Raw genomic sequence first — 27,214 nt, 5'->3', positions numbered from 1 at the left:
GCAAGTGTTTTCACGTGATCCCATGAATGGGCGGTGGCGTTCCAATCCTGGGGGAAAAGAAAAACTCACACAAACGCAGCCAGACCTGAATGCAGTCTGAACACCCAGCCATTTCAGTCCTTTGGCGTAGCAGGGAGACTCCTGTGCGTGTGTGAGGGAAGCAAAAACGAGGGCGGAGAGCAGCAAAAAGTGCAACTAACTACTCAGAATTCGGCATTTTCTCCATGAAGCAGCAGCAGCGACATTTCAAACCACAGACACTAAAGTTCATCAGCTGAGTGGGTGAGCATGAAGGGGGAGAGGGGGGGACATGCTGCTGAGGGCCAGCAGAATACAACCAGGGGTCTGAAAAGACCCCCCCCCCCCCCGAGAAGGCTGGAGACAGCCCGAGACAGCCAGCCTTGAAAATCTCCTGTCCTGCCAACTGCCTACTAGATGTAAAAATGCAGTCTGAAATCGAGTGGTCACTGTTTCCACGGGCAGGTCTAAGCGTGCGCACCTGAACGGGTTTATTGTAAAGCAGCAACGCCTTCCTTCAGCAGTTTTAGCAAGAGTGCACATTGCATAAAACTGCCAGGGGGCATGCAAAATGCCCTCCATCCATCCACTCTGTGGCCACCGGATCAGCCGCCTGTGACTCCTGGAAGTGGATTCCTGGCACCAGCCTGTGCACTAAAGCACCAATGCTTCTGCTGCCATAGAGCACCCTGCTTCAGAGACTGCAGAAGGAACAAAGCGAGAGGCATCCAAGCGAGCACTCCGAATGCTGTCTCTTTTTTCGCCTGGGTCCTAAAGGCCATTGCTGTTCCTGTGGCTCAGAGGCGGCTTAGACAGCTCCACCACCGCGGAACGAGATTTATTCAGAAACTTTGGCGCTCGACGTAGCAGCCTCTGAGCTTCCGTGAAGGCCTCTGTCAGCTCCTTCTTCCACTGTACAAACTCGGGGTCACTCTGGAAAAAAAAACACAGAAAATCAACTGTACTGACAGAGGACCTGGGTTTTGTCTGACTACGTCTTAATTTTACAACAGCAGAAATCTGAGCTACCCCAAGAATCTTACTTTATTTTTTACATACATAAACAAATAACAACAAAAAACATAACCATGATGGCAGGCCTACACGTAAGCTTCTATGAAAGGTCATCAAATATCAAATAAATAAATCCATATGCAACTGATGTCTGTATACCCTACACTATAATGTTGCAAAATAGTAAAAAGTCCAGTAGCTTCTTTAAGACTAACCTACTTTATTGAGGCATAAGCTTTCGAGAACCACAGCTCTCTTCATCAGATTGCATCTGACAAAGAGAGATGTGTTTCTCGAAAGCTGACAATGCATCTGACGAAGAGAGCTGTGGTTCTTGAAAGTTTATGCCTCAATGAAGTTGGTTAGTCTTAAAGGTGCTACTGGACTTTTTACTATTTTGCAACTACAGACTAACACGGCTAACTCCTCTGATCTATTATAATGTTGATAAGTTTAGAAGGTCTTCAATCCACTGAATAACGGGAGGTGGGCATTTATCTCTCCAATGCTGTAATATAAAGTCTTTTAACTACAGTAAGAGCACAGAAAAGTCCATTTCATTGGCCATTGGTCAGACTCTAGGAAACAGGCAAATAGTTTAGAACTCTGCCAGCTGATAGTTTAAAGGGCCCTGCCACTTGCAAGCAGCAGGAAAGGGCCTTTTAAACTATCAAATGCCCCTTTCCCTGCCACTGGGGTTTAAATGCCACACCACCATCCCAGCAGCAGAGCCAAGGTAAGTGGGGGGCTGGGGCTGGGGTGGGGTTTGTGGGCTTTGGGCTGTTTAAAGGGCACTGCTGCTTGCAAGCAGCTCCCTTTAAACTATCAGCTGGCAGGGGGGAATCCCCCTCCCCCACCCCCGGGCTGCCTGCCAACTGGTAGTTTAAAGGGCCCTTTGAACTATCCAATGCCCCTTTCCCTGCCGCTGCTAAGTGGCCGGAAAGGGCAATTTAAACCCCACGAACCACGAACTGGTTCGTGAACTTGCCCGTTTGTGGAGTTCCTGGTTCCTGGTTTGTGAAAACGCCACGAACCACGAACCCCATGGTTCGTTTTCTGGGGGGTTCGTGCCCATGTCTACTCTGCATATCACATTTAGTAACTAACATCAAATATTTATAAACAAATATTTCAGGTTTCATTTTCTGCACTGATTCAATGAGATTTTTCAGAACTGCAAGAAACTCTGAAACATTCGGTGCTGCAGGGCCATATTTAGATACCAACAAGTGTTGCAGTTGTAAATATTGCCATTCAGCGAAAGTCATCTCTAGATCTCAAGCTGAGAAAATGACACACAGCATTTCAATTGATTCAAAGTAAAAATCCCCTATTGTCCAAGCCTTCCACAGAAAAGATTTACTCCTAGTTTTTAGATCGGGATTGACCCATAATGTTAATTAGGCATGTGAAAATGATACTGCTGTGACATTATGCGCCGTTGTTCTCTAACTGTAGCAGGATCCATTTTAGCATGAACTCGCACGAGAAAACACGATATTTCGCGTTTTCCCCGCAACGTGGCGCAACGTACTGGGTGCAGGTAAGCCATCTGGAAACGGCCCAGGAAAGCCAAAGCCGCCTTTCTTAACTGGAAGTTGCACCCTCTTTTTAAAAAATCCAAGGCGACAAGAAACCCCACATACATTTCCAAAATAAAGTATTAATTTTATGAATATAGCTACAAGGTATATGAAAAGGAATTGCACAAAAAACATATATAATGCAAGGCATAATGTTCGTTTTGAGTGTATTTTCTTTACCTCATAATGTCAGAGTTAAAGTTGCCCATCTGTCCAAATCCAAAGATATATTAACAACCCATTCCCTGAAATGGAGCATGATCATATACTTTAGACCTCTTAGAAAGAATATTCCGAGGGAAGTAATGATACCTGGACGCCATCGAAAATGTCCCTCAGCAAACACACTCCGTAATAAATTGTCTCCCAATGGCATCAGCTCAGATTTTGTTCAATTGACCAAATAACCAGATAGTGCTCCAAAAGTATTAAACCCATTCTTTAATACAGGACTGAAAGACCGAGGTTCCAAAATAAACAAATAAAAGATCATCTGCCTAAAAGAATAATTTTAAACTCCAAAAAGTTAGCACAAGCCAACAGCTCCAAACACAGGTGAAAATTAAGAGGAGAAAGAGGACAGCCGTGTCTCGGACCCCTCTCAAGAGAAAACAGCACGGAAATTATGCACACTGGATTTGGGAGAGGAATTAAGAATTCTAATCAATTTTTAAAAATGCAGGGGCAAAAACCAACTTTAGTCAATGCAGCAAAAATAAATTTCCGGTGTATTTTGTCAAAAGCTTTTTCAGCGTGAGTGAGAGAATAGCAACTTGATCAGATCTCTCACTATTTAAACCAATTAAATCAGTGACCAGCCTAAGAGGATCAGAACCGTGCCAACCTAGTATACATCCTACTTGATCTCTGTGTAGCAGGGCTGCAATAACCCTTTCCAATCTATTAACCAGTTAATATCTTAGAACCTGCATTCATCAGAGACATTTGTTTATTTATTTACGTCATTTATATTCCGCCTTTCTCACTGAGACTCAAGGCGGATTACATAGGGTGAGATTAGTACAAGGACAAGGGCAGGCATTTCCATACAGTGTCAAGAACGTTTCCATAAACCATGTCATGGGGTAAAAGAATATAAGTTTACAAAGATATAGTATTAGCAAGGATCCAGTATGGGGTTGAGGAATTGCTGAAACAGAACGTAATCAATTCTAGGACTTACACTGAGCAACATAAAGCACAGGTAGTCTATAGGAGTACATATTTAAAGCAACAGATAATATGTAAGGTAACATAATGGTGAAATCTATGGTTTCTAACTCATTAGCGTAACATTGGGGACCCCTTTCCTACAATACCACCCTCTTAGCTGAGGAAAAAAGGCCTTTTTGAATCATTCAGTTTGGCATTGTTTGCGGAAAGCCAGGAGGGTGGTGAAAATCTGCCCTCCGAGTTTGGTCTTTGTTGGGCTTTGGAATCCCAGCCATATAAGCATCATATAATGACGAGGCAGTCCAGGGCTTCGGCCTCCGCCCACCTCCCGAACTCCTGCGCCCGTCAAGCTGCAGTTACCTCGCACTGCAGCACAAACTGCTTCCCTCCTTTAATCCTGAGCAAGATGCACTTCTTGTCCTTGATGTGGGCCTCTTCCACCGACAGGATCTGCTCCATCGTCAGCAGATTTTGCTAAGGGAGAAAAAGAGACTCAGCCGGCGGGCCGACGCAGAGCCTACGAGCCAAGCCGGCTGGAGACCGACAAGTCTCCTCGGCCATCCTGCTCGGCGGAGAGCATGTGGAGGAGGGGGAGGAGCCGCAGCCGCCACGGAAGGAGGGGCTCGAGGAGACGCTGCAGAGTGACTCCAGTCTGAGCCCCCTGGTTTCAGTGGGCTTCGACTGGAGTGACTCTGCTCAGGGTTGCATGGTTGATGTCACACCACAGCACAACGCACACAACAGGATACCATCACTACAGGACAGGAGAACGTTTTTGAAACTGGAATACAGCAGCAGCCTCCGCTGAACAGTTGCCACGTGTGGGAAGCACGTCCGGTTTTGCTCTAATAGTTTTTTGGAGGCTGTTCACGCACACTAGCCGGCCGCCCCCCCCCCCAAATACATGTGCAGAGCATGAAACAAACAGAGGCGATTCAGGGTGGAGGGGGTCTGGGCTGCCTGTTCTGGGAAAGAAGCCAGAGGCAGCCCCGATGCTGCGGGGGAACCGGACGGCTGGGCCTTTGCCCGCCCCTGCCCCCCCCGGCCTCCCTCCTCCCTCCTGGGGCTGAGCTGCTCGTACTCTAGTTTGCTGCACAGCAGAGTCTCATTTCTCTTCCTAAAAGCAGCGGCAGCTGAAGCGTTTGCTGCTTAGTTCTCGCCCGAAATGCAGTGGGGGGGGGGGTGTCTCTTTGCTACAAACAAGGGAATCACAAAGGTGGTGTGGTATCTATGGGAGCTGGCAGGAGGGGGCTTGAGAGAAGGTAATCTGTATGAAGGTAAGCAGTAAAAAGCATGAGGGAAAGAGCAGCCCCTTCCCAAACTGCAGCAAGGGACATCAGCACGCGCATGGACATGGCTGGGATCTCCCACAAGCAGCCTGAAGTCCCTCGCCCACAGCTGCTCTTGGAGGGTTTCCCAGATGCCCAGTGCCGGCACACTTCTTTTCCAAAGCAAACACGGAGGACCCTCCCCCTCTGCTCTTCTAGCCAGGAGAAGCTCATTTGAAGGGGAGGAGAAAGAATAAGAAGGATCGGTGCTCAAAAGAGCCCGCCCCATTTTTCTGTGGTCACCAAGTTGTGTGTTTGCAGCAGTGGGACGATCCGATCACATCCAATGGAGCAGCATGGCAGAATTCCCTGCTCCCGGGAGGGGCTATCAGAGGCACTGCAGGCAGCCTCCTCTCTTACTGGGGTCTCGGGACCCTCTGATCTTTTATTGCTTGTGGAAAACCAACAGTTCTCATGTGGCACGCAGTTTGGGATGACTACAGTAGAACTTCCACTGCCTTACCAGTCTGTGCTTTTTTGCATAAGCGCGCCAGGAGTGCTAAATGGGAAAACGAAACCGTTACAGACTCTCACATGCTCCACCGCACCCTCACGCCTTCTGTCCCTACTCTGGCAGGGAACATCTCTGTCCACGGGGGCCAGCTGAAGCAGGAAGAGGCGGGCAGGACTCCCACCCACTTCAAGAGCACCCAGGAGCTGCTCCCAAGGCCCGCGTCTCCCATGCAGGCACATTTACCCGCGACTCGCCTTCTCCTCGCCATTCCAGCCGGTTTGGGAAGAGGTAAAAATAGCGCCGTTGCCACTGCGTCAAGAAGGGGTTCCCCAGCTTCAGCATGTAGCCATGCACAATGCAGTCCTTCCCCAGAGCATAATCTTTGGCGATAAAAAAGCATTAATAGTAGTTAGAGGTGGTGATCGAAAAAGCTCCCTTGACGTCCTACAGGCAGAAGAAGGTCCCCACAAAGGGGTTGCCCCCTACAGGTCGACACTGGGGAGGGGCCCGACAGAGGGAGACGAGGGAAAATTAACACACAGTAGCAAGCAGGGACAAGAGAGAGAAGGCTGACCTGAGGAACAAAGGCAACAGGGGCGGGGAGGGGGGTTAGAGATGCTTGAGGATCACAAACAACTCCCAGACCAGGGGTCAAGGTGAACAGGGCCCTGGGACACCGGCCCACGCTCACACATCTGGAGCAAGGCAGGGAATGCTTCCGGGCAGCTCTCCTCCGAGAAATTAAGCTGCAACACGAAGGCTCAAAGCAACCACCGTGAACGCTCCGAAGGGCACCTCCTGCTGGAACCTCCCTGTTTCCCCAGAGCACGCCCTCCCCTGCCCACCACAAAACGCAGCCCCTCGCGCCGCAAAATCACACAACGGGGCCCGCCCCTCCCCATTACCTTCCTCGTGCCCCAGCTGCTTGTTCTTCGCTCGCTTCCTGGCTTCGGTCTTGTCCGTGTCGGCATTCACAGCGTCGTAAACGGTCTCTGCCACCTCTTGCTGCCAGCGCTCCGAGATAACCAGGGGGAAGTTTTTGTACAGTTCTTGGTCGCTATCCAGCAACTGGCCAAGGAAGCAGAAAGAGAAGTCACACGCAGGGTGGGTGGAGGCGCCAGTTGCGCCAGTCCTGCGGAGGGTCGGCTGTGGGCTGACCTGCCTACTCAGAGGTTGCGCTGCATTGGGTGAGAAAACAAGGGAAGATCTCCGGGCTAGACGGTGCTGAGCCTCACCAGCCGCTGCGCTGGTCTTAACAAACGTCTTCCCCCACCCCACCCGACTGTCGCAGTGGCACGGCAGCCTTCGAGGGCACACATCCGGGGGGGGGGGGCACACAGCAACCGGGGCGATGCTCCTACCACTGCTTCTGCTGACACGGGGGGGCGGGCAGGTCTGGCCAAGGAGCACGCAGGGAGTCCAGGGCGCAGGAGGGATCCATGCGGGCGGACTTGCTGCTAGTCCCTCCACTAAGCCAATCTCACCTCACTGGCCCCCACCCACCACCCCTCCCACTCCTCCCTGACAAGCCATTCGGGACCATGGAGCCTGCGAGGCTTGGCAGTTTGAAAAGGGGGAGGCAGCTCAGCGCCCCTCCCGCCCCCCGCTGGAAGAGCCAAGCCGGGCGCACAGGATGCCACTGGAGGGAGGCCGGACCCCGGGAGCAGGAGCCAAAGGCGGAAGTTCACTGTCCCTGCGGACCTTGATGCCTTTGGTGTCTTCTTCATCGAATGAGCCAATGTCAAAAGCGTCGGCCGCGTTCACTTCTCCTCGGGGAGGAATCAAGGGGGGCGTGTACTGTTAAAGGAAGGGCCACAGCGTCACTCACAGGCAGGCCAAAGAGACGGCCACCCTTCACACCCAATTTCTGCGCCCCTCGCAAGGCAAATCACATCCACCTGAACCGTATCTCTGTGCCGAGCCAGAATGAAATCTCTTCCCCCCCATCCTTTCCCACTGGCTTCCGTCTTAACATGGAGGCTAAAGCCTGCCTGTCGCCTTGCTGCTCACAACATTGGCCTCTCTGCCCAACCAAGGGAAGGTCAGCAGATTTATTATCATCATCATCATCATCATCATCAATTTATTTATTTATGTATTTATTTATTTGATTTACCGCACCTGCTGTGGGGAAGATGTCATAAGTAGGACATGGACAGGAAGAGCAGCTTCTCTGGACTGGGGCAGAGGGCAGGAACACACTGCGGGGGGGGGGGGGCAACTGAAGGAGGCAGAGTGCTAAGGAGAAGCCACGGATTAAGCAGCCTGGGAGGGGGGCGGGAACGCTAAACACCTCTGCCCGGGTGATTGCTGAGCCAAGTGCCCGGTCCCTCTAGCCAAGAACTGCCCCCTCTGACCAGCAGAGGGAGGCCTTTCCTGGCACCTGCAACCTGAGACTCCTTAGCTGGGACCTTCTGCACCCAAAGCACGGCCCCTCCCACTGGAGTAGGGACCCCCCCCCCCCCTTCTGCCAAGCCAGACCACCAGGCCACCTTGCCCAGGGCAGCCTGCTTTCTGGCAGTGGCTCTCTTGGCCAAGGGCAGAACCTGTGGCCTTCCACATGCAAAGCCCTCACCTTGGGCTGGGCTGAAGCAGAGAAGGCGGACATGGGAACTGCTGGGAACCGCAGACCAAGGAGGTAAGACAAAGCTGCCCAACTGTCACGTACACCTTTGAACTCGGCTCTCTGCAACCTCGTTTTAAAAGGTGCCTCAGGACAGGTCAGCCCCTCCCTCCCCGTTCCAGGCCCCGCAGTCGGCCGATGAACTAATTTATCCAGAGCCAGAACTATCCTCGAGTGCTGCTGCTCACCTTTTGCAAATAGACATGTTGCCAGTCCACCCCTTTGAAAAAAGAATGCTGCTTCACTTCTTGTGCACTGCAGAAGAGAATTGAAATGGGACTCGATTCAGCCATAAAACTGTGATTAAATACTCTGCGGACTCAGCTCACAGAAGGAAACAGCAGGAGCACAAGGTTAATAAACCCAGGCTGGGCTGGGAAGGGGCGCTCCACAGAACTCCAACTCCTTCTGGGGCAGAAGGAGGCAGAAGGAAGAAACACTTTGGAAAGAAGGGAAAGCGCTCTCCTCCTCCTCCTCCTCCTCCTCCTCCTCGGCTCACCTGCCACCCTGACAGCCGAGGCGTGCGCCAACCTCTCGCTGCAGGAGGCCTTCCAGAAGGGACTTCAGCTCCGGAGAAAATGAATCTGGCAACTCCACATTCTGGGGGAGACACCAGGATTGAGACACAGCATTGTTAAGAAAAATCAACTTACTTCCTCTACCCAGTACTCCGTTTCTCCCTGAAATCCAACAACCTTCTTCTTTCCCTCTTTTCAGGAATTTTGAGTCTGTTTCAAATCAATTCCATTTTGATGAAAGAGAGATTCAAAGCGAGAGAGAGGGGCAGGAAGGGAGGTTCTGCACAATCAAAGTATTTCACTCTGTTGATGCTCAGAGGCGGGCCACGTCTTTCCCAGCCTTCCTTCCCTACTGCTTGCCCCCCACCTTGTTGTGTGTAACCTAAAGCAACTGCAGAGGCTGACGTTACAGATGTGTGCGCTGACTGCACTTCCAAGAAGAACAAGAGAGAATAAGAGGCTCCATCCAAGGAAGTGAATTCAGAAGGACGAATTCCCTCCCCACAACAACGCTACTGCGAGGACCCCCCCCCCTCTGCACACATCCACATCCCACACAACCAACACTATCCTCAGCAGTCGAGGGCAGCACCAGCTCGGGATGTGCATGACGGCACAGATGCTGTCTCGGAAGCACTGGCACAGAACGGGCATCCCGCCTCTTCTGGGGGACTTGCGGCCTCTTCCTGTCAGATTTTCATCCTGCCTCCCATCACAGAGCTCAGGGAGCCGCAGCTCGTCTCCCCACCACCAGGTGAGATGGGCCCGGCTGCCGTGGTGGCTGGCCCAGGATCACCCAGTGAGCTCCCACCGCAGAGTGGGCATCTGACCTGTCTCCCAGACCCCAGTCCAAGACTATCTATCATTGCTACGCTATATGGACTCTCGTATATTTTTATCTACCTGCAATTTTTATGTTATTTGCAGGGTTTTATAGGCTGGGGTTGGGGCTAAAGTGGTTTTTAATTATTTGCATTAGCCTGTTTTATTGTGATTGTATTGAATATTATATTTTTGTACTGTTTTTAACCATTGTAATTGTTGTGAACCGCTTCGAGCTCTTAACTGAAGTGAAGCGGTATAAAAATTCAATAAATAAATAAATGAATAAAATATAAATAATAACTGTGCTTATATACAGCCCTTCTGGACAGATGAGTACCCCACTCAGAGCAGTGAAGAAGGTCATGCTATCTTTATCCCCACAATACAGCTGGGGAGCTGGGGCTGAGAGGAGTGGCTTGCCCATGCCAGCTGGGCACTAATAATAATAACTGTGTTTATATACTGCTCTACGAGACAGATCAGTGCCCACTCAGAGTGGTGAACAAGGTCAGTGTTGTTATTATCCCCACAGTACAGCTGGGGAGCTGAGCCTGAGAGGAGGGGCTTCCCCAAGGCCACCTGCAGATCTCATGGCAGTCGTGGGAGTCAAACCAGCAGAGTGCTGATTTGCAGCCCAACCACTTAACTGCTAAGCTACAGCAGCCAAATTCCCACTTGCAGCGACAGCCACCCCTCTGTCGCTCTCCTACCATTTAGGTTGATATGAGGACTGGTACAGTCCCACCTTGAACAATGCTAGCAGGAATCAGCGAGGCAAAGCATTTTTGCACGCAGAACAAGAAGGAAAGGCACAAAGTGCAAGCAATCCCTCCACATTAGAGACATATTTGGCCAAAATGCATCTGATCCGAAAGCACAAAAGGGAAGGACGGGGACCGTGGCAAAGCACCCAGGGGAGGCGCGAGGCACGACGCCCTTACCACAGTCAGTGTCATGCGGTCGATCTCGTGCTTGTCTTTGGTTTTGTGCTGTCTGAAAGGGCTGTGCCTGAAGAGGGTAAAAGGAAACGTTCACGCGGCTGGAAGCATTTCGGATCCTGTTAGCTCAGGACTTCCCGGAGTGAGAGAGAATGGGGAGAAAGAGTGGGGCTCATCCTGGGTCCCTGGGAGCCCAGTGTGCCGCCCACAAAAGAGGCTGCTTTCCACATCAGGAGTAACCGAGTTATTCAGTCCCTGCTAACGCTCAGCAAAACGCCCTGGTCTAAGAGGAAGCTGCCTGTTGCATCTCTTCCTGAGTCACTGGTTCTGTGTTAGCATCCTTCCCATTTAGAGGCACATCCAGCCCCCTGACTCCTGTGAAACATGGGGCTGGGCCCCCCTAAAGGCAGGCTTACTCATTCTAAAAGTAAACCTTTTCAGCTGCAAGAATGAAGCATGTCTCCCAATTTTCACTTGGGGCAGAGAAGAGCCTCAGTTATCTGGAGTCTGTGACATGTGGAAAAGGCACATCTGGAAGCAGCCCCTTCTCTCCCCCTCCCCTGGTGACACATTCTCTGGCAGTACTCACCCTCGGAGAAGCTTGAACAGCATACAGCCCAAGGAGAACCAGTCAGCGCTGCTGTCATAGGCCGTCCCTTTCTGCAGCACCTCAGGGGCCATGTACCCATGGGTGCCCCTGCGCAAGGAGGCAGAACAGGACACATCAGCACCCTGAAGCACCAGCGTTTGAGGAGAGCAAAGGAAAGAGAGCAGACCAGAGAGGGCTACCCCGATCCCCAGCTCGGGCTCAGACAGACAGGAGGGTTAGCGAGGGCCCTGCAGGTCAACACTCTTCAGGAATTCCTTTCCAAGCAGATGTTCCAGCCTTGGGGGTCAGTCCAAACCCAAACACACATCCATGATCCCCAAAGGTAACGACAACCGTTTTTCTGCAACAAGGGGAAGGTCACTTTGATGATAAAATTCCCAGTTCTTTAGTGCCTTATCTGAGAAGACTTTTGTTACATGAGGAGGTGTCCCATCCCTGGGCACCCTACCCCTAGGGAAGAAGGGGTGGAGCAGGTCAGGTACCTGAACCTCAGGAGAAAAAGGAGGAGCAGGTGGAAGGAAAGACAACCAGCTCTGTAGAGTAAAGTCCCCCTGGGGAGAAAAGGCCTGCTCAGGAGTAACCACAGGGGGTGGGGCAGGAACTGGGAGAGGTTCAAAGGAAAGGGGGGGCCCAGCTGAAGGAGGTGGGCAGAGAAGCAACTGGAAGCTGGGAAGGAGAAGAGCCAGCCAGGTTTCAGGGCTTGATCCTCCAGAGAGAGCCTGGCCTTCTGGGGACAAGGAAGGTGACATTCCTGGCCAAGAGGGCAGCAAATACCCACCCACCCCCCACGATCTGGGCTGACCTGCTACCTCACAGCTAGACCTTGCCGGCTGGGTATGGCAGCCAGGGCAAGAGCTCAAAGGACTGAAGGAGGAGCCAGGCTGAGAAAGCAGGCCTGGAGCCTGGGGGGAGACAGGAGGGGGCAATGACACAAAACTGTGAACCTCTGGAACCGACTCTGGCAAGAAATCTGAGCAATTAAAACAAAGCCTTTCTGCAGTCCTCAGTGCTGGCTTGTCCCAGTGGGGTGTGGCCCCAGCACTGAGGCCCCAGCAAGCAAGCCTTTCTCCGTGCGTTTCTGGTCTTCATGCAAAGACCCAAGCACAGGGAGCAAATGGCAGTGTTCGCTTCCTGCCCAGCTCCTGGCTGTGCTTGGAAAGGTACAGGCAACTCTCAGAATCCAAATGGGTGGCAAAGACAGGTTTCTGGTAGTTGGCATGCGACTCCAGGGCCCTGTATGCCCCTAGCAGAATACCAAAAAGGGCAGAATAAGTGATCCAGAATTAGACCAAGGATGCAAATGGGCTCAGAGTACACAGGGCTGCCGTGGCGTACAGCCTCTAGAACACCTGCAGCCTGCCAGAGCTTAATAGCACAGGCAGGATACTCACACGCTGGCATGAGGCTTTTTCTTGGAGAAATCACAGGCCAGGCCCAGGTCAGATATCCTCACATGGCCATGCTCATCCAAGAGGATATTTGCCGGCTAGAAGCACACCAAGAAGCACCTGTTATTTTGCAACTGAAACAAAGAAATGTTTCACCAATGGGGTAAGTCTAACAGTTACCCCACTTGGTCGGAAAAAAGAGAAAGACATGGACCTGCCTCGCTAATTCCCAAAGACCCTCTCTTCTGTGGATACATCAGGGGCCTCTTAAGAAACTGCCACTTGGCAAGATCCAGCACTTTACAAGTGAGAGGCACAACTCTGTGAAATCCCAAAGCTTGCGTACTTCCCTGCCAACTTCAGCTCATCATTTTTGGGATGTGCATGCCTTATCCTCTAGGAGCAGCACAGCAGCCCTTCCCCCTCCACCATGCTCCATGCCCCACCCCCCCTTCAGAACACAATCTGCCTGGGGAGTACAACTTGGGCCCTTTGTGGTAAGCAGCCACAAGAAGACAGACCCCCATCACAAGAGTTACAGGGCCCACTGGCAATGAACGGTAAATCATTCTGTGTAGAGAAATGGCCTCCAGTCAAGGATTCACCCCAAGATTTCCTTTACTGCGGTTGCTCTGTCCACGTGCTGCCAAATGATGGCTGACAGAAGGGAGGGGCTGGAGGAGGAGCCATCCAGCCCCAGGAAGGCGACATGCCTGGCCAAGAGGGCAGCAAATAGCATTCCTCCTCAGCTGAGAGCCACTCCTTCAGCCCCCAGCCGACAGCAGCTCTTGGTTGGGCTAATAATGAGTCTGGCCGAAGCAGAACAAGAGCTCACTGCCTCGCTGCTGCCAGGTCACATCCCAAAGAGACAGAGACTGCAAAGAGCCAAATGGCTAGAAAGTAAAATCTTCCTCTTGGGGGCAAGAAGATCCAGATGACCCCCAGGTGAGAAGGACTGCCCTAGAGTAGATTGTAAATTCCCAGGACACACGGAAGGACTGCTCTTCCCTTTGGGGCAGAAGCCATGATGGACTACGCTTTTCCTGAGGGGCTCTTATCTTGTCCCCACAGCAAGGGATAATGAAGGAAAGACCCAACCATGAGAACTAAGGTAATGATAAACTTTAAACTACTGCAATTACCAGAAAAGCTATGCTACCCTAATTAAACACCCTTTGCGAAGTACTTTGTGCAGGAAAAGGGGAAGGTGTGTTTCCCCCTTTTCTTTTGCCCCTTACTTAACCCCAAAATTTGAACAGACCACGTTTATTCTTTTGTTCATTTATTAAACTTCTTTATTTTTGAATGCTCTCAGTCTGCTCTCTGGAAACAGCCCACACCTCTTTGGTCTTGCTGTCTGAAGTGTGGTAAGGGGAGGGGCAGCAGGGTCACCCACCATCCCTGCAGCGCCATAGCTACAGCATGAAGAATTGCAATGGGGCCCCTTTGTGCCTGCTTGCAGAAGGGCAGCAGGAGGCGCAGCAACTAGGAGGAGCCTTTAAACAGCAATTCAGCTCCAGAGCTCCAGATGTATGACTCCACTGAGTAGTGGAGATACTCTCAGGGTCGTTGATGGCAGTGAGTGGATACCAGTGGGCTTTTGGCACCCTCCAGAGGGCAAGCGGGACTTGCTCTCTGGAGGCAGAAGATTTTTTCCAACCTCCTGGTGGCCAACCAGAAGGAACATGGCCTTCCTTCACACTTGGCCTCACCCGTCAGTTTCACTGGTCTGCTCAGCTCAGGAACAGGAAACTCCATCTCTCCACCCCCTTCCCCAGGCCATTCTGCAATCAGCATCTCTCATCTATGACCGCCCCGGCACTCCGGAGGCAGCTGGCTCTCTCGGGCAACCAGCCTTACCTTCAAATCTCTGTAGACCACAAAGCGGTTGTGCATGTGCTCCAGGCCGAGGATGATCTCAGCAGCATAAAAACGCATCTCCTTCTCCGAAAACACCCCGTGCTGTGAGAGATGGTAATGCAGATCACCGCCTGGGAGCAAACAGGAAGATGCCAAAGCTCAGCAGCAGAGCAGACCCCGTGCATGCCAGAAGGCCCCAGGCTCAGACCCCAGTGGACAAGCAGGAGGTCAGCAGCAGCCAGGGGAGCCCCTGCAGAGCCACTTCCAGGGCAAGCAATACTAGGCTACGTGGGCCAATGGTCACAGAATCACAGAAGAGTTGGAAGGGGCCATGCAGACCTTCTAGTCCAGCCCCCTGCCCAGTGCAGGATCAGCCTAAAGCATCTCTGACAAGTATTCATCCAGCCTCTTCTTGAAAACTGCCAGTGAGGGGGAGCTCACCACCTCCCTAGGCAGCTGATTCCACTTTTGAACTACTCTGACCGTGAAAAAGTTCTTCCTAATATCCAGCCGGTACCTTTGTGCCTGTAACTTAAGCCCATTGTTTCGGGTCTTACCCTCTGCTGCCAACTGGAACAGCTCCTTGCCCTCCTCCAAATGACAGCCTTTCAAATATTTAAAGAGAGCAATCATGTGTCCCCCCCCCCAATCTCCTCTTCTCCAAACTAAACATCCCCAAGGCCCTTAGCCTTTCCTCATAGGGCTCAGTCTCTGGACCCCTGATCATCCATGGTGTGACTCTTCACATGCTCAAGAGCCAGGAAGGAGAACTATCCTTCGGGAGCACTTCTAACTCCCCTCCGATCCTTGTTCCCAATGCCCCAATGGATCCTGCGGCCATGCAACATACTGCATCTAGATGACAACAGTAACAATAATGTTTTCAAACTGCTCAGCAAGCATCCTCACGGAGCTGTCAGGCGGCAGGGCAGTCCGATCCACTCTCTCTTTTGCCACAGCAGAGAATGCTGCTGGCCCAAGGTCACCAAGGACATTTGCGGGGAGCTTCCCCGTGCACGGCCCATGTTCTGAATGAACCACACGACAGCAGTTACACCCTCTGCTTCCAAGAGCTTTTCCTCAGCAGCGCAAAGGCCGAGGTTTTGCAAAAAGTGGTTCGCTTCTCAAGCTGAAAAACAAAATCCTGAGTGCTGCGACCTGACTCCTTTCCGTGACTCTGAAAGACTGCCTTTGTCCATGTGCACCGACTAAGCGTCAAGATCTGTCCTGTGAGTCAACGCTCTCCAAAGCGAGGCCAGCAGACCCCTACGGCAGGGCTGCCGCCTCCAGCCTATGGAACTCCTGGCAACCAGAAGCTCATCTGGCCCCTTCCTAGCTTTCCACACCTGCTTGTTGGGAGGGCTTTTGGCACGGAGGTGAGATGCTGTTTTGCACTGCTGCCATTTTGATTTTTGCTCTCTTGCCCTTTTCAGGTTGGCTAAGTCACTTTATTGTGCTGTGGTAGACAACTGCAGGCAGCCCCAGGCGCTTGGCTGAAAACGGGAGGGCGAGGCCCGACTCTCCTCAACAGCACAAACGGGGGCAGGCTGGCAGGATTCATCCTGCTGCTGCTTTGTCAGGGAGCTACCCAAGCGCTGAGCCCCGCAGCCGCTCCTAAAAGTCGTGCTCAGTCCCAGTCCTGCTTAGAAGGTCCCCCAGATGCTGCAGAGCCAGAAATCAAGTCTGCGTTGTTTTAATTAGTGAAAAAGAAAACAATGCCAACTAATTGTTTTTCAATGCTAGAACGAGCAATTAGATCACGGCCACTGCCGTCACCACAGGCAGGCAGGCAGCCCAGCGGGCCCTCCGATCTCAAAGCAACGCCCTCCCTGCCGAAGCGGCTGAGCACGTCTTGCTTTCTCGCTTGGGCTCTGGCGCTTGAACGGGGACTCTCGTGGCCTGAGGTCAGGATCCTGCAGGGCCTGAGCATGCTCAGCCTTCAGGGGCCTCTCCAGGCAACATCAGCTCCCACCACGGGCCAAATCTGGGGCCAATTATTCGAGCCTGGCCTCCTGCCCTCATCTAGTCCACTGCACAGGAGGAGGTCGCGTTGAGGCCAGTCAGCTCCAGCAATTAAACTCAGAAAGGAGAAATCAGTCGGCTCCAGTCCACCACAGCGCCAGCATGGCTCACTCGCCTCATTGGCACCTCAGAGTTCCTCATGCTTTCCTTCAAAGGGGTGGGTGGGTGCTGCTGCTGGGGTCTGACGGTCCCGGTCTCTGCAACGGGGCCCCAAAGCTCCCACTTGGGCAAAGTAGCCTCCAGCCTGCACGTTTACTAGTATAACAACGTTGAGGCACTGAAGAAGACGGGGAGGTCACTGCCTCAGCAGAAGCCACCAGCTGACTGCTTGTTCCAGCCCCAACCGCCCCCCCCCTTACCATTCATCAAGTCCAGAATGAAGCACAGCTTGTCCGGGGTGTGGAAGGCGTAAGTCATGCACACTATGAAAGGACAGTCCTGGGGGGAGACAAAGGCAAAGAGTTCTCATGAGGCAAGAGGCGGAGAAGGCTGCCCAGGCCCCCCTGCCCCCCCTCAAGGTCATCACTGGTACTTGTCACTTGTGAGGTGGAAAATGGACACAATTCTGCGCTTTACTCACAAGACCAAATATGTCACACACTTTCTGCTTGTGAAAACCAACACGCCACAGAAAAAAATCAGGACTCTGACTTTGTCTGGGAAGAGTCTTGTGCAGCCCAACTATCACCTCTTCCCCAGAGCAGAAAAACCGCTGCCCAGCCAAGCCCAGCCCAGCCCAGCCCAGCCCTGGCTTCCACAAAGCCCTTCACTGCAGCGAATCCATCCCAGGAGAGACGGGCAGCCCCATTTATTTGCCAGGAAAGACCAGAGCTACAAGGCACAATAAGCCACCGAGACCACTTGCCAGACCAACTGATCCAGCCCCCCACCCCACCACAGGCGCAAACAGACATGATGCGCCTCACATGAAATCTGAACAAAAGGCACCACCCCACATTTCTCTGGAACACTCACGGGTGTCTCTCAGCAGTAGGTATGGAGTTGGCCGGGCTCAGCTGGCACCCCGTGGGCACAGAACCTCTTGAGGGGAGGGACCGGGGGGGGGGGCTTGTATGTGTTGACAATAACACGGTTTCACCCCACCCCCCAACATTTATGATGTTTTGAGCATCCAAGAATCTCTTGTGGAGTCACCTTCACAGAATGGGTGGGTGGCGCGGATCAACAGGAGAACCTGCCATGACGGGGGTTCAAAAGCCGCCCACACCAGCCCTGTGAGCCCAACAGGGCACTGGAGTCTCCCAGCTCAGGAGGCCTCTTTTGAGGATCAGCGACTCAGTCGCGCAAAGCAGTCCCCTTGGCCCCTGGATCCAGAATACAAAGGCTTCTCTCCCCACCGCGGGGCCTGGGGTGGGGAGGGCAAATTTTGCCCCACGTTGCTGCAGCTGACAAAAGAGCCCTCTTCCTGAACGATGGCGCCTCAGCCCCCTCCACTGATCTGCTGCACAGTCCACCCCCCTCTCCGGTGGGGAGGTGCCACTGTGAAAAAGCACTGCTGGGCGAGCCCAGGGCCTGGTCTTCTGCTCCGCTGGTTCAGAGAAGTTCCAGAGGCTGGGAATGAAAAGTTGGAAGGGGAGCTCAGCCCCGGGCACTGCAGCCCCAGGAACCAGCTTCAGCCACCCGGGGCGTGGAAGCACCACAGCTGGCGCCCCATCGAGAAGCAAGGAGCTCTCCCACCCTGGCCCGTGTGGCTGGGCAGTCGCCATCCCTGGCCCCTGGTCCTCTGGCTGTCTTTCCAAGCACACGAGCCCTGCGCCACTACTACGGCACACCACCTCTGGCACAGAGGGAGGAGGCTTGAACATCCTTATTTCAGGAAGCGTTCGCAAAGGAAGCCCAGGCTGAAATGGCTGGGAGGGCTTGGCTTTCCCTTTGTCCCCTCTGGAGCCGAAAGCCCCTGTCTTCCATTCCCCTTTTGGTTCCATTTGGGACAGAACTGTCTTCCATACCAAAAATGCACCTTCACTGCCAGCACCCCACATACCCACGGCAACAAGAGCTGCTTTCTGGAGGTTCTGCCGCTTCAACATCTCTTTCCTAATCTACCCTGGTTGGGCCGGGGAGGGGAGAGGATGATCTACATCCGTAACTCTCGCAATTTGCTCTGTGCTGCGTCACAACTGTGGAGCAGACCGAGAGTGCCACGTCTCTGGTAGCCCTCCAGCCCATCATTTCGGCAGCATTTTCCACTGCAACAACGGCTGCCGAGGCTTAATACAGGCATGCAATTCTTACGCTTTGAAACGGCGCCTTATTCACAACCTACATTGACTCTCAGGGGGGCCCCAGAGTCTGTGGTGGGACTGAAACCCCTTCTCACAAGCGTTACCTGCAAGGCAGCTGCGCAGGGGAGAGGAGCTGAAGCCCAGAGCAAAAAGCCTTGCAAAGCACCACCAGCTCCAATATTCCAACAAAATAATGGATTTAATGTAACATCATAGGAATTTAATATAATATCTATGTGAATGTACAAAACAATTTGCACACTGCTGTGGGTTTCATTTATTTAAATGCTTCTATCTTGCTTTTCTCCGAACCGAAGCCCCAAAGCCACTCACAGGAAAAAAATAACAATTAGACAAGCAAGCCATAAAGAGTCACGCAGACCTCTCTCTCTGACTCCATTTTTCTCCCTTCCTTTCCTCCCTCCAAGGACTCAGGGCAGTTGTATCGCATCCCTGGCCTCCCCTTTATCTTCACAACAACACTCCAAAGTTGGTGAGACAGAGAGAGAAAACTGGCCCCACCTCACTCACGCTACATCACACTGCAAACTCCTGGGTTTGGGGACACAGGAACATTTTGAAGCAATGTCTTACAAGGCGGCCTGATGAAGGCTCCGCTCCGAATGAGGCTTTCTACAGAAAACCCAGTCAGGGCCACTCTGCAAGCACTTCTGGCTCTGGTTGTTGTGGGTTTTCCGGGCTGTATTGCCGTGGTCAGCCCGGAAAACCCACAACAACCATCGTTCTCCGGCCGTGAAAGCCTTCAACAATACTTCTGGCTCTGCTAACTGCCGTTCTGCACACACAGGCGAGCATCCACACAGCCACGGCGAAGCCACCAGCATTCCTCACCTGGAGGCAGTCGGTCCCTGCTTGTGTGAAATCATCTCAGTTCACGCTGCGCTCCCCAGGGGGTGGCCAAGGCCGCTGAATACTTACGCCAGTGCTGACAAGGGACAGCATGATCCTTTCATTCAAGGCCAGCGTTTCTCCCTGCTTCATCTTTATCCTCTTCTTATCTAAACACTTCATTGCATACCTGGAAAAATGCGTGGTGGACGAAGGCGCTTTAATAGAGATTCCCGGCACCCCCACCCCAAACCTGTTATTGTTGTATAACAGTCCCTCAGCAGTCTTTCTGAACACAACCTGCTTTCCCCTTCAGAGCTCAAGCTGTGAGCCCCAGTTGAGCCTCGAATGCTAGGCCAGCAGGCAGGCCCTTGGGAACCTGGGCCACCTTGGCAGGGCACAGCAAGGGATCCCAGTTCTGGGCATCTCTCAGCGGGCCGGAGGTTCCCATGCAGAACAGGTGTGCTTTCCAACTCGAGATGCTCTTCCTCCAACCCTCGGGGAACTGGGACTAATAAATGTCTGGTTCCTCCACCAGCACAGTGGTGCTGTACACCGGTGCACCTGACTTTGACTCCAGAAAGCCGTCAGGGACGGTGCAGGGCCTCGCTCCGTGGAATGGGGGGGGTATACCTCACCCTCACTCCCTCTCAACCCACTCGCAGGCCTGCTCAACCTGGCTGACTCCCGGCTGCTTCCTCCTGCCTCCAGCTTCCCAAAGCCTTCACCCTCCTCGCCTCCTCCTTGCTCATTTTTCTTTCCCTCCTTCCTCTCTCTCGCTCGCTCTTCCTCCTTCCATCACTCTCGTTCTCTCCTCCTCAGTGCTCCTAACGCACCATCACACCTTGTGAGAGAACTTCCTTTATATCCCTTCACCTGTTCCTGGCTCCACCTGCCAACCCCCTCCCCCGGCACTTTAGCCAAGGCCCAGGCTGTGCTAGGCAGCCACACCTGGCATCGCTCTGCTGGCTGCTTGGGCCAGCCACACCTGCACCTCCTTTTCTGGCTGCCGGGCTCTCTTTGCTGATTGCCTCAGGCAGTCTGACCTGAGGCTGCCTTGATCCCAGCCTCACCTGGCCCTTGCTCTTCCCTTCCACCCTGCTTGCAGGTTGGGGCGTGGCCCTGTGCTGCTTCTGCTGCCTTTCTTCCCCTGCCATAAGGTTGCTGTCTGTCTGTCTGCTGGCTGGCTGTCCCCTCTCCCTTTGGTACAGTCCCCTCCTGGCTGTCCCCACCCTCCCTGTCTGGGCTCTTAGCTTCCCACCAGAGGGTGGGGCCAGCTGGCTTCCACCTGCTCTGTCTGACCCTCTGTGGCTTTGGTGCTTCTCTCCCTCCCTCTGTTGCTGTCGGGTTTTGGACCGGGGTGTCAGTTGGGGTGGCTGGACAGCTGCCTCCCGGCTGTCTCCCATCCTCTCCTCCTGGTAAGTCCGGGGGCTGGGCCTCAGACCCCGGACAATAAATACTTCTCCTTGGGCTGACTGCTCTGCTTCTCTGGGATTTGGCTCAGACGCATTAAGGCCACTCTCCATCAAAATACAAACAAGTACTTGCATTTTCCCCGTGTCTGCTTTCCGGCAGCCATACACTTCTCCAAAGCCTCCGCGGCCAATGATCCGATGCACGCTGAAGTCATTCATGGTCAGCTGCAATGGAAAAGAATGGCATGGAAACCACATCAGCTGATGACTGACATGTCCCCCCCCCCACACACACACATACACATTAAGTCGGTCTTCCTGTTCACAGAATGCAGTCAAGGTGCTTGGCGCTTTGCAGCACAGAGGGGTCTGCTCTGTCGAGTTCCCTCTGGCAAAAGGGAGTGTGTGGGGAGAAGAGCAGCCCATTCCAGTTACAGGTGCTGAGTCGCAATGGGGACCCAGGGCCATGCCAAATTCAGCGGAAAGTACCAGAACTAACGCTTGGGGTTAACTCAAGGAAGAAGTGGCATCTGACTCCTTGCAACACAGAAACGTAGGCTGAAAACGAGGAAATCGGCAGAAGCCACTGGAAAGAAAACTGCCTCTCCAAACTGTTTTAGGAGAATCAGAGCAAACTCCAGTGGTGCAAAAACTCCTTTAATTGCAGGACATGTCCCCAATGCCCTGAGCACAGAACGGGGCTTAGTTTGGACTGGGCCCAGCCCCAGAACCACCTGTGACAGACACGGATCTCACCTGGAAGACGAGAAGCAAGAGTGCCTCTGAGCATGTGATGTGCCCTGCCCTCCCCCTGAGAAGGAATCACAAAATTCAGTACAGGAGGGGGAAAGGCCCCTGGATAAGGAGGCTCAGGTCCCAACATCTTTGATGCTCGGAAAGAGAACCCCAAGCAAAGAACCTTCTTTGCCCGGAAAGAGATCACAGAAAAAGAAGTCCTTTGAAATGGCGACCCGGGGAGGAGGGGGGGGGCGGTGTTGATTGCATGCTTGCATGGGCCGCTTCACACCACTTCCCAAGCACTGTGGAGTTCGGTGACTGGTTTTAAATTTACAAAACCAGAGTGCAAATTCCAGATCCGTTAACAGTTACGGTGGAACTGATCTGGGTCAAGCAATCCCAGCCTGCACTCTTGTTGACGAATGGAAGAAATTGTCTTCCTGAATCAGGCCGAGACCCGCCGACCTCAGTATTTGCTGCAAAAATCCCAGAACCAACCAAGGGGACTGGCCAGCAGGGTTCTTCTGCTCATGCTCCTCTTAGAAATGTGTCCCATTCCCTGCTGCACTTACATGAATATTCAGTTCCACATTCTTCCACTGACAAAACCGAGTAAACTTATCACTGAAAAACAAGAGCAAAAAAAAAGGGGAGGGGAGCACAGACTGTACAGTGCACCATGGTAATGGAAATAAAAACTGCACACCAGGTGATTTATGTGGTGCTAAAGCTCCATTTTTAATGCTTAATAAAGCTCTGTTGATCAGCAAATCTTCAGCGAGCAGGTGTTAATTAAAGACTGTTCTTCGGTATGATTTCTCGATGACAGCAATTAGATAAGGCACCAGGCAATATTCCAGTAAACATGACTTAATATTTCTCATTTCTGTAAGCCTCTCATTTGCAGCATGTTAAAAAAAAACTCCCAAGTACATCTGAAGAAAAATAATTAAACTCTACATTTCACAGAACTCTGAAATAATTAAGGAGTAACATTCGTGCTAATGGATGTAACAGGGGAACAGGCTTTTAGTGGAACGCCTACGATTAATTGTTCATCCCCAAGGTAGGGCAATAAAGCCAGGGGAGAGCGTGTATTATCACCTCTCTTCTCATATATAATGGTTCAAAGGTTCCCATGTTTTGCACGGCATCAGGGGACGTCATTTTTCATGCAAGCAAGTAGAGCCAGGAACAGAGGCACTGACCTCTGGCCTCAGATCGGAGCACTCGAACCACCTCAGGGTAAGCAAAGGTACCTCAACCTCCAGTGGGCAGCAGGGGCCTGCTCTGGGACACCGAGGGCCAAAGGAGACGAGATTGTTCATAAAGAGCTGGGCCCAGGTTCTCCCCCACACAGCAGCTGCGGGGCCGGATTATTAAAAATGAAGGGGCGGGCATTTGGGCTCAGAACGCCACCCCGGGGGGAGGAAGGGCTCTGCGTGCCATTTTCCTGTATCAAAACAGCATTGGGGGAGGGGGGGAGTTTGTTTTCCGGGCACTCTTCAAAAACAAGCAGGTCTGCTTTGGCCCTGGGCCTGGCCTGCTCTGTTGCAGCCTTCTGGAATCCTCCCTGCGGAGAGATCTGCCAGGCCTTCTCTGCCGCCGCTTCCTTGCTTATTATGTAGCATGACATCCCAGCTGCAGTGCACTCAGATCTCTCTCGGCTGCATTGACTAAGCGACTGGTTTGCTTATCGCTGCTCTGCACATTTCCCTCTCAAAAAGAGAGGTTTTGTGAGCCGCTCTGAATCAGACCCGGGCAGCTTCCTCTGACTGGCAGCTGCTCTCCAGAGCCTCAAGCGGCAGAGAAGACTTTGCCAGCTCCCGAGAGCTTCTGGTGGGAGATGCCGCCAGGGACCGAACCCGGGGCCTCCTGCACGCGAGGCAGACACTCCGCCATTGAGCCACAGACCTTTCCCTGAAATCCAGTGTCACAGGTAAATAAAACCAATGGGGGAAGGCTGCAAATGTGCAGGGCGTTGCTTTGAAAAGTCCTCTGCTGTGGGATGCGCTCTGATCTGCCCCAAGGAAAGCCAACAGCAATCCCTGGGGGAGTCGAAGCCTTCAAAAGGAGATCAGATCAGGAAGGAGAGGTGTGCAAGTCCACTGCCTCCACGTTAGATGGGGAGAGCTGGCAAATCCAAGCACACTACCAGGCCTCTTTTGGTCATTCGGCCTCGACCAGGGCCAGGGCCTTTTCGGTCCTGGCCCCAACCTGGTGGAACTCTCTGTCTGAGGACACTCGGGCCTCCCGGGATCTTGTATCATTTTGGCGGGCCTGCAAGATGGAGATGTCCCACCAGGCTTATGGCTGAGGCCAGCGCCAGGACCATCATTGAGCCTCCCACAGGTCTCCAGTATTTGAGTACAGCTCGTGTGTCTGCCTACCACCTCTTTGTATGCTGGGGGCAGGAATGTGTAGCCAACTATATCAGGTTTTTGTGTATATATGATTTTAATTGCTGGATTTTATCGTAGAATCTGCTATGTAATTGTATTTTATGACTGTTGTACCCCGTCCTGAGCCCACTTGTGGGGAGGGCGGGTTAAACACCGAATAAACTAAACTAAGCTAACTCTTTCCGGACTGGCTCCTCGAGTCGCACCTCCAGGTCGATCAGCAGGTTCCAAGCCCTGGATGCCTTCCACCCAAACCCTTGTTTAGCCCAGGCTGCCTCTGTGCCTTCCCACTACCCATTCCAAGGTAGAATCTGCCGAAGCCAGAAAGACCCCCCCTCCCACCCAAGCAAGGCTACCAGACAGAATGCATGGCCCTCCCCAGGTACCTCTCCAGAAATGTCTGGAAAGTGCTCCCTCGGAGGCTCTGACAAATTTCCTCTATGTAGGGCTAGGGAAGAAAACACAAGAAACAATCAGGTCAACGTAAGCACCACTGAGTCAAGCCAGATGACGGCCCAGCTTTCACATCCAGGTGTGAAGAGACACACCTGAATTCCATCCCCCCCCCCCTCAAGCCCCTCACAGAGTGAGCACATCAGCTGCAAAGCATCCTTTTATCTATAAAGGCATACTGATTTTCAGCGGGGTGGAAATACATTTTGGACCATTTTAGAAAATCTGATCCACACTCAGGCATGAATATTTTAAAATCACGATTTTAGCAAATCAAGTAGCAGGCATTGAACATTAATTCTAGTTTGGGTTTTAAGACTGTCAGTAACAGATGGAAGTACCTAAAGGGAACATATTCTGCAAAGAAAAAAAAAGGAGGAAAGAAACACAACTCAACAAAAGAAGAGTGACTGAAAAGGTTGAGACAAAAAAAATAAATTGTCGAAGGCTTTCATGGCCGGAGAACGTTAGTTGTTGTAGATTTTCCGGGCTGTATGGCCGTGGTCTTTTCCAGGCTGTACGCCAAGACCGCGGCCATACAGCCCAGAAAATCTACAACTAACAAAAATAAATATTGCTCCAAATGTTGTACAAATCAATAAGGAACTGGTACAAAAATTTAACCAAATAATAATACAAACAATAACAATGTGGTTCAACATATCACTACGATGCCATTATATGTTAAAATAAACACTTTCCAAATATACAGGCATTATTGTACGTTTATCACCATATGTGTAGAACCAAATGCGCTTTGATCTATGGACTTCCTCTCTGGTATAATCTCATGTGATGCACTCCATAAATACAACTATTAAATACGAAGTGCCGGTCAATGCACAAAGTGGGCATAAGGGTGTTATATACGATTGTGGAACGAATGTATTCCAGTCCTCCCACGCAAAAACTTTGAATCCGATGGGGGCACGTCACAGAGATCAGAGGATGTTCATTTGCCCGTGAATCTCCTGTCAGGAACATGCAAACAAAACACAGCAGAACACAAAGCACAATTGTTTATGACAACTTTTATGTCCACTTTGTATTTAACAGTTGGATTTATTGAGCATTATTTTTAGGTGCATTTCAGATCTATGCGCAAAGGAAAACTCTTTCATCTGGATGGGTGGCTCACACTGCACTTTAAGCTGTTTTGTGGGAAGAACTGAATGCATTTACTCCACGACTTTTTAAATAAAATGTGTGAGTAATTTTTATTTACTATAATCATATGTATTTTACATTTTTAATTAGTTTTGTTCCCCATGAAATATCTAGACAATTTTTTTTAAAAAAGTCTTTCTCCTTTTTTTCATGTTAGGTCTGTTTTGTGCAGGGACAGGTATTTGGGATTTGTCAGCTACACTGATGGAAGTGCTGTGTGTGAATATATCCCACAATGCATCTGGTTCTGGTTCTATCTACATGGAGATAAAACATACTAACATACTTGAATACGCGTGAGCTTATTGTGTATGTGTATATATATAGGGGTATGGTATTTATATGCTGAACCTCACCATTGATGTTTGTAATCATACTTCTGCACATTCATTCGTGGAATTAAATTATATAGCAGTGTTTCATTCATTTGTATCACGTTTGGAGTTATATTTAATTCACTTTTTTTTTGTTCCAACTTCTTTGTTTACCATTCTTCTGCAAGGTTGTGAGTCTGTTCACTTGCCATTCAATTGTCATTCGTCACTTGTAGCTTGGCCCACAGAGGTGCCAAATCGCTTCAGGATTAATGACTGGCCGCCTCTAAGACACTCTCCAGGGCCGCTGCCTCCTCCTGCAAACACGAAGAGCCCATCTCTCCTGATCCGCTCCAACCCGCCCTCTGCGTGACCGTCAGCCTCCTGCAGGGTTATCATCACTCAAGGGTTTGGATATCCTGATCGCGGCCCTCTCAAGTCACCTGGAAAAGGTTTGGCGGGACTTGCTTCTTGGCGAGGTGCGCTTGCACGTGATCCACAGTTTGCTTCGAGAAAGGCTGTGGAGAAAAACCGAGATGGAGAGCTGGTGTTGGTCTGTCTGCGGCGGTAGAAAAGAGCAAGAGCCCAGCAGCACTAAGAAACCTCACAGGACGTGTGGGAAGGTGTGAGCTTTCGAAAGCCACAGCTCACTTCTTCAGGCACAGCTGGCTCATCCCCTCCCACGACTTGTGTCAGTCTTATAGGTGCTACTGGACTCTTGCTCTTTTCTACTGTGGGGAAAAGGGCATTTTTCGAAAAATGGCCAAAGGCTCTTCAAGAGGGGTGGGAGTTAGTTGCGGCCGCCCTGGCCTCGCCCTCAGAAGAGCCAGGAGGCTGCAAGCTGTCATTCCCGGCCGAGGCCAAACGCAAATGTCCGCTTACAAGGCTCCCCGTGGGCATCGTGGCTGGAGCCCAAGAAGGCACTACTCCCCTGGGTGAGGCCGCCACAGTGAACCAACGGGATATTTTCTCTGGCATTCCAGACTCCTCTGGCAAAGCGGCATTTTAAACAGGATTCCTCTCGGCCTGGGAGAGGCTCCAGAGTGGGGGTGAAGCAGAACAAGGAGGATTACGGAGCAGCCACCGGCCTCCTGGCCTTGGAGCACTGGTCCGGGCCTGGGTCCGGCTTCGAGCTCTGCTTCCTTCCGCGTCCCAGACGGTCTGGGCTACTTACGTGTGAGCAAGACAGCAGCTCCTTCATGACATACGAGTCGTAGATCTGCCGACTCCTGCTGAGGCGTTCGTCCTCCGAGTCCAGCTTTTCGTACTCCTTAAT

General features: G+C 51.9%; 1 protein-coding gene across 1 annotated transcript; it reads right to left on the bottom strand.

Moving 5' to 3' along the window:
• Positions 1 to 326: 326 nt before the first annotated feature.
• On the bottom strand, positions 327 to 27,214 carry GRK3 (G protein-coupled receptor kinase 3). Its single transcript, XM_054996926.1, has 18 exons — positions 27,113 to 27,214; positions 26,382 to 26,456; positions 24,391 to 24,452; positions 22,175 to 22,226; positions 20,998 to 21,089; positions 19,540 to 19,639; positions 16,714 to 16,792; positions 14,333 to 14,463; positions 12,476 to 12,570; positions 11,064 to 11,171; positions 10,478 to 10,544; positions 8,693 to 8,793; positions 8,382 to 8,448; positions 7,272 to 7,367; positions 6,476 to 6,638; positions 5,814 to 5,950; positions 4,149 to 4,262; positions 327 to 951 (listed from the first exon to the last, which is right to left on the bottom strand). Exons 1-18 carry the CDS (start codon positions 27,137 to 27,139, stop codon positions 790 to 792), a joined length of 1,728 nt encoding a protein of 575 aa, XP_054852901.1. The 5' UTR covers positions 27,140 to 27,214; the 3' UTR covers positions 327 to 789.

Source organism: Eublepharis macularius, chromosome 13 (assembly GCF_028583425.1).
Source record: "Eublepharis macularius isolate TG4126 chromosome 13, MPM_Emac_v1.0, whole genome shotgun sequence".
Taxonomy (NCBI): Eukaryota; Metazoa; Chordata; class Lepidosauria; order Squamata; family Eublepharidae; genus Eublepharis; species Eublepharis macularius.
Note: the sequence above shows the minus strand (reverse complement) of the source record. Positions and strands in the feature narration are given on the sequence as shown.